This window comes from Eptatretus burgeri, chromosome 1 (genome assembly GCF_056783735.1).
Source record: "Eptatretus burgeri isolate ZD-2024b chromosome 1, Ebu_testis_v1, whole genome shotgun sequence".
In the NCBI taxonomy this organism is placed as follows: domain Eukaryota; kingdom Metazoa; phylum Chordata; class Myxini; order Myxiniformes; family Myxinidae; genus Eptatretus; species Eptatretus burgeri.
The window spans coordinates 1,267,501-1,281,484 of record NC_140961.1 but is presented as its reverse complement, the minus strand read 5'-3'; the positions used below and the strand labels follow the sequence as shown (position 1 = coordinate 1,281,484).

General features: G+C 45.7%; 1 protein-coding gene across 2 annotated transcripts in view; it reads left to right on the top strand.

Annotated features, from left to right (window-relative positions):
* The window catches only part of LOC147033759 (uncharacterized), a 43,119-nt gene extending 34,925 nt beyond the window's left edge, over positions 1-8,194 (top strand). The window contains exons 4-5 of one of the 2 annotated variants that reach the window (XM_085870373.1): positions 626-716; positions 7,538-8,194. In XM_085870373.1, coding sequence (XP_085726499.1) covers positions 626-716; positions 7,538-7,664 — 218 coding nt within the window. In that variant the 3' untranslated portion in view covers positions 7,665-8,194. The remainder of the gene's footprint in view (positions 1-625; positions 717-7,537) is intronic. The other variant, XM_085870383.1, reaches the window with a different exon arrangement.
* Positions 8,195-13,984: the final 5,790 nt, after the last annotated feature.

The following is a 13,984-nucleotide window of genomic DNA, read 5'->3' as shown; positions in this document are numbered from 1 at the left end:
TGGAGTTTTCTTCGTATGCATGTGTACTTTCAGGCTCCTCGGTTTCATGGTTTTGGAGGAAAAATGCTGAAAAACAAAATACACACACACCAGAACATATAATCAAACCATGGTGTTTGTCTATGCGTTTGTGTGTCTCCTGTTTATGGTGGCTGCTTTCCACACTGCATTTGAAAAGCTTTGCGTGCAGGCAAAGCTCAACATTCGCTTTTTATATGATGTGAGAAGAGGCATGAATAATGACGACCACTAATTTTATTTCAGAAACAGAATAATTTACCCTCTTTTTTGGAGAAATCCAACGTCCCCAACCCGATGCTGCTCCACCGTTTCATGGTGGGCAGAAAAGTAACTCGGAGAGGTTTGGCTCTGAGTTAAACTGAGAATGCAACACAATTAACCTATTTATAGTCCATGAAATAATTTAAATTGGTAGATTAACTTGAACCTTTCCACTCACTGGGGACAGGTACCTTTGCTTGTACCAATAGAAAGTAAAGATGATCATTATCAGGGGAATTGTTGTAAGTTCGATGTCATTACCACTTACTGTACATTGTACTAAAAGAAGAAATCAAGGTTTGTCCATGTCCCCTTCCCCCAAAAATAATTATTATGTGCACAGTCGTGGCAGAAGATTCTGCCAATGAAGTGAATATGTTGGTGCAAAGACTACGTACCTTCTATGGAGTACACCTAAAGCAGTTACAATGCAGGTGAAGACTGCACAGCACCATTGCAAAAAAAAAAAATCAGTTATTGGAAAGAGATACACACAACAGAGCGCACACACACACACACACACACACACACACACACACACACACACACACACACACACACACACACACACACACACACACACACACACACACACACACACACACACACACACACACACACACACACAGACACACACACGAGGTTTATGTTCAAAGCTTGCAATTTTATTATTTACGGTAGATAACATCAGGAAGGTGGCCTCCACCAGTTGCAGTGCATCATCTTGGAAAAATGGTACCACAACCCCAAAAGTTCCCATCCCACCCCTCGGACAGGAGAGCAGTCTGAAATGTGTCATTCGGCTCTGCACCACCCTGAAAACTGTACCGGTCAAAAGCTTTGGAACACCTCCATTTTTCAGTTTTTACTGAAATTTAAGCAGTTCAAGTGCAGTGAATAACCTGAAATGGTACAAAGCTAAGAGTTAAACTGGCAGAGGTTAAAAAAAAAAGTTTGGGTGACCAAAAACTGAAAAATAATGTCAATTTCAGAGTTGTTAAGAAAGGCCCTTTTCAGGGACCAAGTAATGGGTTAGCAACTGCTGCTGTTCTGCAGCAATGGAAGTAAATTAAGCCTTGAAAGTTGATGCAAACAATTCCTGTAGGTGTCCAAACTTTTTTTGATTAGTTACAAACCCTCTGTCTGTTTTAAAGCAGTGTTGGAACAGACTGTGTTGCTACACCTTCCTGAAGCAATATTTGGACAATATTGCACTGCAGGAAGTAGTATATTGCTATCATAATGGTGAGAAAAAGACAATTAACAAAGGTAGACAGACAGACCATTATAACCTTTAAAAGTGTTGGTGTTTCCTTTAGAGAAATTGCAAAGAAGCCAAGGTATCAGTGAGTACAGTTTCCTACACCATCAAAATGCACTTGGAAACTGGAGGAAACTCTCACAGGGAGAGGTCTGGCAGACCCAAAGGCACAACACAATTGGAAGACAAGTTTCTGAGAGTCAACAGCTTGTGTGATAGGTGGCTCACAGGACAGCAGCTTCAAGCACAGCTTAACACTGGTCGAAGTAAGGAAGTCTCAGTTTCAACTGTGAAGAGAAGACTTCGAGCCGCAGGTTTGAGAGGTTGAGTGGCAGTAAGAAAGCCATTGCGAAGATGGCAAAATAAGAAAAAGAGGATTGCCTGGGCAATGAAGTACCACCAGTGGACTACCGAAAACTGGAGGAAGGTCTTATGGACCGATGAGACAAAATTTGAAATCTTCGGTTCATCATGCAAGGTTTTTATACGCGGTCGAGTCGGCGAAAGGATGGTTCCTCAGTGTGTGACACCAACTGTCAAACATGGAGGATGAAGCGTGATGATCTGGGACTCTTTTGTTGGATCCAGTAGGTGACTTGCACAGAGTGACTGGCACCCTGAACCAAAAGGGCTACCACAGCATTTTGCAGCGCCATGCAATACCCTTGGTCTACGCCGAGTTGGTCAGGGATTCATCCTACAGCAAGATAACGACCCAAAACATACCTCCACGCTATGTCAGAACTACCTTAGAAGAAAAGAACAAGACGGTAGGCTTCAAATCATGGAATGGCCAGCACAGTCTCCAGACTTAAACCCCATCGAGCTGGTTTGGGAAGAACTGGACAGAAGGGTGAAAGCAAAGCAACCTACAAGTGAAACAGTGTTTTTTTTGTTTCTGGGAACTTCTGCAACAGTATTGGGAAGAACTTTCCGAACAACATTTGATTTCCATTGGATAAAGAATGCCACGAGTATGTTCGGCTGTTATATCTGCAAAAGGTGGTGACTTTGATGAGTCAAAAATTTAGATTAAATTTTGTTCAACAAAACGATTCCATGATTTCTTTTTTATCTGCAATGATTTATTTATTCTATGATTTAATTACATTGTACATTGAAGCATTAAACTGCTTAAATTTCAGTAAAAACTGGAAAAATGGGGGTGTTATAAAACTTCTGACCGGTAGAGTAAAATTAGTAGTTTGGAAATAATTTTCCTTCTCACGTATGCAGCACATGCCTTCAGGTGGCATTATTTGCTCGGAGCGTGGCTGATGAACCATCATTATGTACATGCATCATATGCTTTGCAAAGCAAAGCATTGGTGGTGCTGAAGCAGTTCTAGGATTTGTAATCCTCAGAGGTGGATCCGGGGCAAGGGGGGGGGGGAGGCGCACCCGGTGCGTGGTCTTCCTAAACCCCTCCTCTCCCATCAAACGAGACCGTTTTTAGCTCTCACCTAGAATATAGTTCTGGGTAACTTATGGGATGGAATGGCACATCATCCCTCCGTCCGTCCGTCCACAAACACTTGCAACAACTTCTCTGAAACTACACACACGATTTTGATGAAGCTTCACCACCCAGTATATACCAAAGTTTGTTCATGGCATTAAAAAAAACTCAGGCCCTAAGGGGTGTATGGAGGTTGCCCACCAAAATACAGTAGCTACTTGCTTTCTTTTCAGAAATTACACATGCAATTCCGATGAAACTTTACCACAAGCTTCATCACCCATGATGCACCAAAGTTTGTTCACGCTATTTCAGAAAATCAGGGTCGAAGGGGATTTACAGGGAGGGGGTGGGGGTTGCCCCCCCCTCCAAAAGAGGTATTTGCCAAAACATTGGTTCATTGGTACATTTTGCTGATTCCGTTTTCCACCAATTTTCCACTGTAAACACTAAATTATATAACAAGGTAAGTAAGCCTATATCGACCTAATATTGAAGCGTTTCAAAAATTTCAAACATAAAACCTGTCACCATTACTGTGGGTGGTGATGGTGAGTTTTACTAACGCTCACAACACGTACAAACAAACACAGCTGGTGTGCTCAAAGAAAACCCGGCAGGCTCTTTTGTTGAATGGCAATCACTTCATTCCATAGCTCAGGTCGTGGTCACGTCCCCAGCCTCCTTCAACCCGGAACGCCTTCTCCCATTCGTTGAAACGCAGCTCAACGCTTATCGGCTAGTTTCTATATTCAGTTTCACAGAATACCCCAACCCTCCACCCCTTCGTGGTAAACTTCACATTTGTTGGGAGGTGATTGAAAAGAATAACACACACTGTATTTTCAATCCTTATTAATTCTACTCTGGACAATAGTTCAACCAGTTTGTAGATTTTGTCATACTATGATACAGTAAAATGCAAAGAAAACCGAGTCATGATAATATTGTTGCGAATTCGCGCCCGCCGGCGTGCGATCGGCCGCTCGACTCGAATGGCGGCCTCCTCGCCCACCGGAACGGACAATTCAGTCGTGACCCTCTCGGAACAACGCCGGGAGCCAGTCACGGGTGGGGGTTTAACCTCACCACGATCGTGCCAATTGCCCACCCACGCAGGATAGGGTTGCTCGCCAAATTTGATCTACCTAAGTACCTGCGCGAGTGGTCGACCGGGCGATCGTACCACGCCACAGGCCGACTCCGGACATGAACCGCTTAAGCGGTCCGTTCCATGCTACAGTGATAACCGAGCGGTGTTATCGTCGGCCTTGACGGTTCCGATTAATTACCGGGCGTTTTAAACTCACTACGAACCCTTACGTGATGCAAGATGGAAATTCAAATGAAGGAAAGGACGCAGCGAAACGGGGAACAAGTTCACACAAGCACGTTTAATTGCACGCGCAGACCAGCACGGAAGGCACGTATTTACAGTCACAATAACCATGCACAATAAAGCAAAAGCAAGTCAAGAAATGGCACATATACACAATCACAGGCAAAAGAGATGTCTCGACTAAACCCGACACACAGCAACACTTAACCAGTTTTACTTCAAGGACAGGCGCTACCCACACCCACAGTCATTTACACGAACCCAAAGGAAAAGAGAAAGTTGCGACTTCCCTGCACGCGTCGTCCAGCGTCGAGTCCTTGACATCGAATCCGAGCCTCCCCCGATGTGGTCGGCGACTCGCACCTCGCGCCGGCACGTGAAGCCGCCCCGCGCCATGAGCGGGGCTTCCGGCACCTGGCAGAAGGCTCGCCCTCTTCCGCTGTAGACGGCGACAGGGTCCAGGACGAGGATGCGCCGACTCGACTCCCTCCAGCTGGACTCATAGGAGAACTCTCTGAAGAACTCGTAGACGAATGAACCACCAACAGCAACAACCACACGCAGACGAGCGAAGAGGAAAAGGAAGAGGAAGAGAGTGGAGGAAGAGAGTGGAGGAAGAGAGAGAGGGAGAGAGAGAGGGAGAGAGAGAACGCCCCGCCCATGTCCGTCTTTTATAGCGCGGGGCTCCACCCTCCTTCGAGGAGGTTCTCGAAAAGGGGTGTTCCCTCACCCCGACCTCCTCACGCTGTTCATCCACCAATCGGCGGCGAGCTGCCCTTCCCCCTTCCCTCACACCAAGCCCGGGGAACTCAAATGGGAGAAACAGGCAGGAAAAGCCCACCAGCATCGTTGGTGGTTTTTGTTTGTTTGAAATAAAAGATAGAGAAAGAAAAGCGACTAACTGAAGGATCGCAGCCCGAATGGATCACATAAATTCCCTCTATACAACGGGTTTGGGCAAACTACACATGTACCTACAGAGATATCTCACCTGAGGGCCCTTTATGGTGTAATGTGAATTTCCACAGCCGTAACAATATTGTTTGACGAGACTACGAAGCACAAGTATTGCAAAAGGAAAAAGCAAAACAACAAAACACGAGTCATCCGAAAAAAACCCCGAAAGCACGAGAAGGAAGAAACCAAAGTGATTATTGTCGTTGAGAACTTTCCTTCTGACAATGTTCACGACTTCACTTTTCAGTTTGTTCCACTGAATACGAAAATGAGTTGGTGACATAATCTTTCAGGTATTGGAGTTTCTTTCGGGCTCTCCGGGGTTGTCGTACGAAGTGTCTTCTTTCAGAGTCTCAGGGTTCTTTTCCTCCTCTCCCATTTTCATTCAAATCAGAACTTTGCTGGGAGATCTCCTGGGAAGACATCTGATGGGACTTTCTTGAAGATAGACGAGTTCTTGGTGACTTGCTCGTCTCCTGCCCTTGCAGTCAGCATGGACCCTTTCTTCGCTGTAACCTCGAGAGGTGATGGGTCATAGAATTGAGTCAATTTGTTCTCCCTCTTCTGTCAAAAGAGGACAGTGTCACACACCTGAATGTTTGGATGAGCTGCATCGTGTAGGCATAGCTTTTCATCTTTGATTTCATGTTGACGTCATGTCTTCAAATTGTGTCATCCAATGGTGCGGTTCCTCTCTCTGGAAATTTCAAGGAGTCTTATCTTCACCTTCCTGCAAAAAAGCTTCAGCGGGGTTGACACTTGTGATGCAGCGTAGTGTGGCTCTAGTTTCGTCGGAACTGAAAAAGTTCTTATCTCCACACCTTTTTTTCAATTTGTGCAGCCTGAATGGTCTTTTTGAGCATAGGCATACATCTTTTGACGCCGCCGTTGGCTTGTGGCCATGAGGGGAGGGGTAATGGATCGGTGCTTGAAACCAAGGTATGCAGCAAATTGTACAAAGCACTGTTGAATGGGGGATCAAGTCGTGGGATCACTGGCTTCGCACTGGTAGAGGTCAGAATGTCTACCTCAAGGAGCCAGGAGTAAGAGTTGATGACCACCAGGAGATATTCTCCCGATGGAAAGGGTCCTGCAAAGTCGATGCTCATTTCAGACAAAGGATGAGTAGGCAGCTCGGTCATCCAGAGGGGTTCTGAAGAGTGTTCTGGAGTTGTGGCAAGGCAGGCAAGACAGGATTTGACAGTCGTCTCAACTAAGTGGTCGATATGTGGGAACCACACTTTTCTCGTGGATTAGTCTCTTCGCCTTGCTGATGCCTTGGTAACTGTCATGGGCAATATCAGACTCGCTGCTGGAGTGACTTCAGGATGATGATTTGGGTACCGCGTAGCAGAATGTTGTGCTCATCACTGATGGACAGTTCATCTCATACAACCTTCAGTAGCTGAAGTGCTGAGCCATTGAGTGAGTGGTCTTGAGGTGGGTGCCACTGATTTAGATGCACTGCATTCATCACTGCTTGTACAGTGGGGTAAGCCTGCGTTGCAGTCTTCATTTCATGGTGTCAGTGACTTTGGCACTGTGTGGTGGAGAACAAAGTGAACATATTCATCTGCCACTCTTTTCTCATGGGATATCTTATCATCAGCCATCAAAACTGTGTGGAGATTGAGGTAAACAGCCGGGTTCTTGTTGCTTGACTGGTAACGACTTTGCACACAGGCCGCCACTCCGAAAGCTCACCTTCTCTTCATGAAGGACACCATGGGATGATTTAACATCCACAAACAAATGTTAGCAAATGGGCCACCGTTTTCCGTTTAACTTCCGTCCCAGGAACGTTTAACATGGGCCGCGTGTTTAACGTCCGTCCGAGGGACGACACACACATTGATGAATCACCCGGCCTGTGAAACACTGGGATGACAGTTTATAGCTGGGTCGGGATTCGAGCCCAGGCGTGACAGCTTCGAGCGAACACGCATATGTATATTATGACCCTTAATTAGTCTGTTGGCGATTTTGCTTGAGATCAGATAAGTGAAGACCCAATTTATCGACCACACAGACAGACACGTGATTGTGTATCTTCACGTGATAATCCTTTTCAATGGTATTGAAAATGGTGTGGTGAGGGGGTCAAAATGGTGTAACAAGGTGTGGGGTCAAAAAGGTGGAACAAGAACCAATCAGTGCACGAACAAACACGAACCAATTAGTACACGAACAAACACGAACCAATCAGTGCACGACTTTAACCCATTGGCTCCTCTTGCAGGCCACTCACGAATATTGTGGATTTTGCAAGAAACAGTCTTTTCATGAATGACAACTGGAGACCACAATACGTTATTGAGGACGACCACTTCTGGCTGCACATCATTGTTGACCAAGCACGTAAGTGAGTGAGTGAGTGAGTGAGTGAGTGAGTGAGTGAGACATTTGGACCAATCTGTGCTCAGTTCCTGTAACAGGAATCTCTGTGGATTTATTTTCTGTGGACATAAGGATTGGAGGCCGCCTTGCCTCAGAGCTGTCCAGTACTCAGGTCCATCCATCGTGAAGTAACTTGAGAAGTTAACTCATTTTGAAGTTCTGTTGGTTGTTGGTTGGGGGTGCTGCATCACAAAGCATCCTGTGCAGGGGATGAAAATCAAACTGTCCTAAGTGGAAGCATTTGAATGTATATAATGCAATGGTATATCTTGCACGACGAGGCAGACGTCACAGCTGGTAACCGTACCATGGTTACCCAGAATGATTTTCCCATATTCCGCCAATCCTGCAGTGGTCATTCTGTGCACTCAGTTGAGCTCCATCGTGCCGCTACCTCCTCCTCATCTCGGTAGGTACATTCTAGGGATGCACTGATTTTTGTAAACCATTTTGTGGATGTTGATGAGTTTCCTTGTTTTGATGTCCAGTTTATTAACCCCCCTTGGACTTGGTCCGAACGGGGACTTATGGATGTAGTCTCGATTTTCACACACGTGCGTGCGTGCGTCCACAACCATATCACTGACATGTATGGATTGATTTTATTCGTACTTGGCACAAAGCCAACACATGATGGGAAACACATACATGTCATTTTTTTCGACATCAGAGCCAAGATGGCCAAATGGCGGCCATTTATTTACTTAAACGTGTTCCCAATCATTTCTCTGACATGCATGGTCTGATTTTGTTCTAATTTGGCACAAGTACAGTACACCTCACTCAATTTTGCAATCTGATCAAAAATGGCAAACTGGTAGACTGTCAGCCATTTTAGATATTTTTAAAAACCTGGTGTTGAACACGTCCTCAACCGTTTCTCAGACATACATTTACCGATGTTATTGAAACTTGGCACACGCAGAATGAATGATGACTTCTTTTCTTTTTTTGATCCCAAGTCGAGCCTCGTGGAAGAGTTAATACACAGAAACGTATAACAAGACAGGAGATGAGAGGGGCAGCAGAGGGAAACACAAAATAGTGGGGAACAAAGACAATAATATATCTGTGGAAGGGAGAGGGATGGGGTGGGGTGCATGAGGGAAACAAGATGGCACTACAGGGGCTTCCAAGAAGGAAAGCAGGGAATTTGAAGGAGGTGGGTTTGTGGTCGATTAACGGGGGTAGAAAAGATCAAGATTTTTGATGGAGGAAAGTATGAGATAGTGGTAAAAAGCTGTTTTGAACGCTTGGATGAGTGGCATTGAAGAGAGTGTTGGAGTTTGTTCCAGAAGTGGGAAAAAAAGAGGCATGAAAGAATGAAGGTGAGCAGTGAGTCTTGATTTTGGCAGTTACACCAGAAGGGGGTTTTTGGCAGACCTTGAGCACCCTGAGGAAATATAAGGGGGACATATTGCGAATTTGGAAGCTTACTGCACACAACATTCAGGTCCTATAGATCAGCTATATCAGTAAGTATGTGTTTCTAGTTAGGGTCCCGTCCTATGTTTAATGGGTGATTAATTGTACGTGCGCTGTGAGTTATTTTGATAGTTAGGATTTAAATTACCAACAACTCCAACAACGACACCTGCCCTCGCTTCCTTCCACCATCATCCACTGGCACCATTGCACGCATGCGTGTCAGCACGTACGTGGGCGGAGTCCAGTGTGCTAGGCGGGGTTTCTCTGGACGTTTATGTGCTGGCTTCGCCCCAAATATGGGCACAAGCGTTTCGTTCTGGCTTGGCTCCAAATATGGGCATAGAGCGTTCTCTCTGCCCAATGAGGGAGTGCGAGCGGGGGATAAGAGAAGCGTGCATGGGCCAAACGAGAGGGTTGTCTTCTCGTCTTTGGACGTCTGGTGGTCTTATGAAGCCAGTCGTCGCCTTCCTGGGGTCCCACCAACAGAGCGTCTTCTCTTGTGGCCTGTGTGCCTGTCCCGCGAGGATCGCCTGCCTGGGCTTGGAGCGGCATTGTGTGGCGGGTTCGAGTCCTGCCACCCCGGATCGTCGAAGACCGCATGAGGCGGAAAGGTCCAAGTATAGGCTCTGACCTCCAACTCACCTTTCCTCGAGCTGGAGGCCTCCAATAAAGACCTGACGGGTCCGTTTCTTTTTGGGTGTACGTGTGTGTGTGTGTGTGTTTGTGGCACCAGTCTATTAAGTCAAACTGCATAAGTGCTTGTACATAAATTGCTATTCCTTCACTATTCGGTTAACTCTGCCTTCTTGCGTGCTCCCCTGCCCCATTATAAATAAATATGCCTTTTGTTAAATGTTCCAGCTCGTTTCTGTGTTTCTTTCATTGGCTTGGCACGGTGTGTTTTGAGAATTAGTAAGGCCGTTCGGGCCAGTAAATTGTTCATTTGGTTCCGACGGGCCTTGGTAATCTCCGTTCGGGTTACACACGGTTCAGGCTCGGTAACGGCTCGTTCCGCTCGAGGTCCGTCGAGGGTGTGAATTCCCCGGTAGCTTTGTCCGCGTGGGTAATTAGGTATATTGAAGTTTGGCAATTGACCCTACCCCACATGGTCAAATTATTGGCGATTCATGGTTCAGTAAGGGACCCGTGCCTTTCGGACTTATCCAAAAGGCACGACCTCAATTCCGGTGTGTTCGGTGGAGCCGACTCTACTGCTCCCTCTAGCGGTCGTGCTCGCTGCTGATACCTGGCCCCGCAACAATATCACAGACAGAGCAGTGGGGACAAGGCTAGAGAGGAGACAGTAGAAGACAGAAAGACCACTGACCTGCCTCCGTTGTGAGAGTGAGAGACCCAAATACTCAGCTTCATCGCGGGGGATACCAATGATCCTAAAAGCCTTGGTTTCCACAGCATGATGTCAAACTAGGTATGAGGCAGGAGTACCACTCCAGCGGGGGGAGCATTACTCCATAAGACTGCCGATTAAAGCTTTGTAGTCCAGGAACAGCTGGGTGCAACTGGGTAATGTGGGTACAGAAAGCGATGGGGTTGGGACAATATTTCGATGAAAAAGCACAGAGTTTAGGCATTCAGCCTTTTCACGTGCGGTATCAGCAGTGCAGTCATTTGAGGTAAAGGCCCGGTCACACCTTGACGTTTTAGCCAACGTATGCCGATTTTTGAATTTTTTTTCTAAAACGCTGGCACACGTTGAATACGTTATGGGTAAGTTTTGATAACATTGAGAGCACGCTGGCATACGTCATAGTACGTTGCCATACGTCGTTGTACGTTGGCTTTAAACGTTGTACTTTTCGGTTGTCCTCAAATTTTTTCATGCTTGAAATTTCACGACGTATGCCGGCGTATGACTCACACGTTCCGCTACGCTGGCCACAAGTTGTATGCACGGTCTGCGATCGTTGACAGACGTCAACACATGCTACTTGTAAGTTAATCATAAGTTGAGACACGCCGAGGTAATGTTTAGCATATCCGAAACTTATTTCTAACCTATGATTAACGTGTTGTTGGCACGTTACGCGATCGTTGCCATACGTCGACAGACGTTACTTTTAAGTTACTCATAGGCTGAAAGACGTCGGTATAATGGATCGTCCTTGCGTCAGCGTCCACGGCCACGGCCAGGACACTTATTTGCAGCATTCTTCAAACTTTTCTTCGGCATGACGAGGATGATCACACTTCGATGTCTAGCTTGGCTATGATTCCAATTGTCCATCGGCAGCGTCTATTTAAAATAGTCGAGTTTGAGCGTTTTAACACGTTCAGAAGAAACGCTTCAAATTTCCAGAACCCAGCGTCAAAAAAACAAAAAAACAAAAAAAAAAAACAAAGGCGAGTGACAGCAATTTAAATCGTTCATTGTAAACAATGAAACTAGCTGAGTGGTACCGTTTAAATGTCGTTGAGTGTAAAAAAAATCCAATTGTTGAGCGTAAGCGTCTACTTTTAATAGTGGAGATGCAGCCATTTAAATCGTTGAGTGGCAGCCTATGAACCTACCCGTGGACACGCGGACGCAAGGACGATCCATCATAACCCACACCCTCCCCCTCACACCCACCTACTACTGCCAACATGAACAAACTACTACTAATACTAATACTAATACTAATACTAATACTGATACTGATACTGTTACTGCTGACATGGACATCGACTCAAAAAGGACTCGAAAACACTGTTGGGTTCCCCTTTTATGAACACCATTTTTATATACCAATTCCCAAAACCGCTGGGAACACGTCTTTATATGGCAGTTGTAAGCTAGAAACATGTTCATTTATTTTTTTGTCGACCGGAAGACGTCATTGGAATACGTCTACATATGTCGATGTGTGTTGGGACTACGTAAAGAATTGGTTCAAAGCACGTCAAACATAAGTTAGAAATAAGTTTCGCGTAAAAAAGACATTACCGCGACATGTTTCGACTTATGAGTAGCTTATAAGTAGCGTTTGTGGACGTGTGTAAGCGTCCACATATCGTGTGTAAAACTTATCCCCATCGCATGCGGAACGTGTGTCATACGCCGAGTACGTCGTAAAATTTTGAACATGTTCAAAATTTCTTGACGTACTCTACTTACTACGACGTATGATAGCGTATTTAGCGTTCTACTCGCGCATACCAAACTTACCCATACCGTATTCGACGTGCCCCAACGTTTTAGACACACTTTTTGTTACGTCGGCATACGCTGGCAAGATCGCCAAGGTGTGACCGCGATTTTGACCCTTCCATTTCTACGGCAGTTATGATTTGAATCGTTGTGCGTCAGCCTTTAAATAGGCTACGTCACGACATCGTCGGCGATGCGTTCAACGCGCTATGCCTGAGTTAGACTATCGTTGGGCATCGGTTGTGTAGGCCGACAACAGGTTCAGCATTCGTTGGTATAAGTTATCTATAACACAACGAAACGTTCTGTGTAGTTACCAATGCGTTATACATAAGACCAAGTCGCTATGAATACGTCCGAATCTTTAAAAAAAAACATCAAAAGTTCAACGTAAGCCAGCGTTTTACATACATTTTAACACGTTGCCATCGCTGGCTAAAACGTCAAGGTGTGACCGGGCCTTAAGGGAGGGGATGGAGGGGGAACATACACCAGAAACAGACTTAACTAGATGCCACCAGTATTTGGAGGAGGGAGACAGGTTTGAGAGTTCAGACTTGAGAATTGTGATGTTGTTTCCTGGTTCTCCTGGGGGTAGACACACTTGTTCCAAGCTTTGTGGAAGGAACAGAGATTGCATTCAGTAGGATTTGCCTTTCATCTGGCAAAGGCAAGTTGTTACAGGACAACTGCCTCGCCACAAGCTTCAGTGAACCATGGGAGGAGGACAACTGAAGATGAGAGGGGATAAATCTGTGCATGAGGGAGAGCAAGTTTGTTTGAGAGAATTCCCAGGATGAGTTGATGTTGGAGAAAGTTGTGATGGGAGACCAGTCTAGAAGTTTGATTGGTGCTTGAAGTCCCTGCCAATCAGCCTGAGTGAAGTGCCAGACTTATCGGCACTGAGGTAGTTCTCTAATAACAGCCAGAGATGTCCACTTCAACAAGCATATGGTCAGAGGAATCGATTGGAGCAGAACAGCAGATATTTTCTGAGAAATTGGTCCAAATCAAATCCAGAAGAGATGGAGTACCATTGGATGAGATCCCGATCAGGAAGTTGACAGATCGAGTCAGTCCCAATGAGTCACAGAAATCCTATGCTGAAGTGCCATGACAGGCGAGAGGTACCCACACCTAGCCAACTGGCATGATGGCAATTGAAGTCCGCACATATGAGGACGAGAGCATTTGCATGAGTGGATAGAAGTTGTTCCATGTTTTCGGCGAGCGAGATGAAAATGGAGTCATCAGTGTTTGGTGGACGATACATTACAACACACAGATATACAAGAGGTGGGAGTGGAGGGGAAACCGTAGCCAGAGGTATTCCTGGGGGTGTGGACAAGTGAGGGCAGTGCATGGAGAGTGAGGAATACAATCTTTGATCGAGAGAACAACTCCACCACCAGGATGAGGCTCAGCTCTGTCATACCGGAGGAGGGAGGAACCAGGGAGAGATATGAGGGAGTCAGACTTCTTGAAGGAGGAAAGTTTGTTCAGCAGATTATGTTCGGAGGAGGTAGATTTAAGGAGGTGGGATGAATTTGCACTGAAATTGGAAAAAAAAAAAAGGACGATAAATAATGGAAGATGATCAAGTGTTACAAAATGGGATTTTTTTATGTTTAGGTCAGAGATTCGTTTAAATACATTGGAAGGTGGATGAAGTGCAGAAGAATTGACAGAGTGGAGAAAGGAAGCGTTGTAACG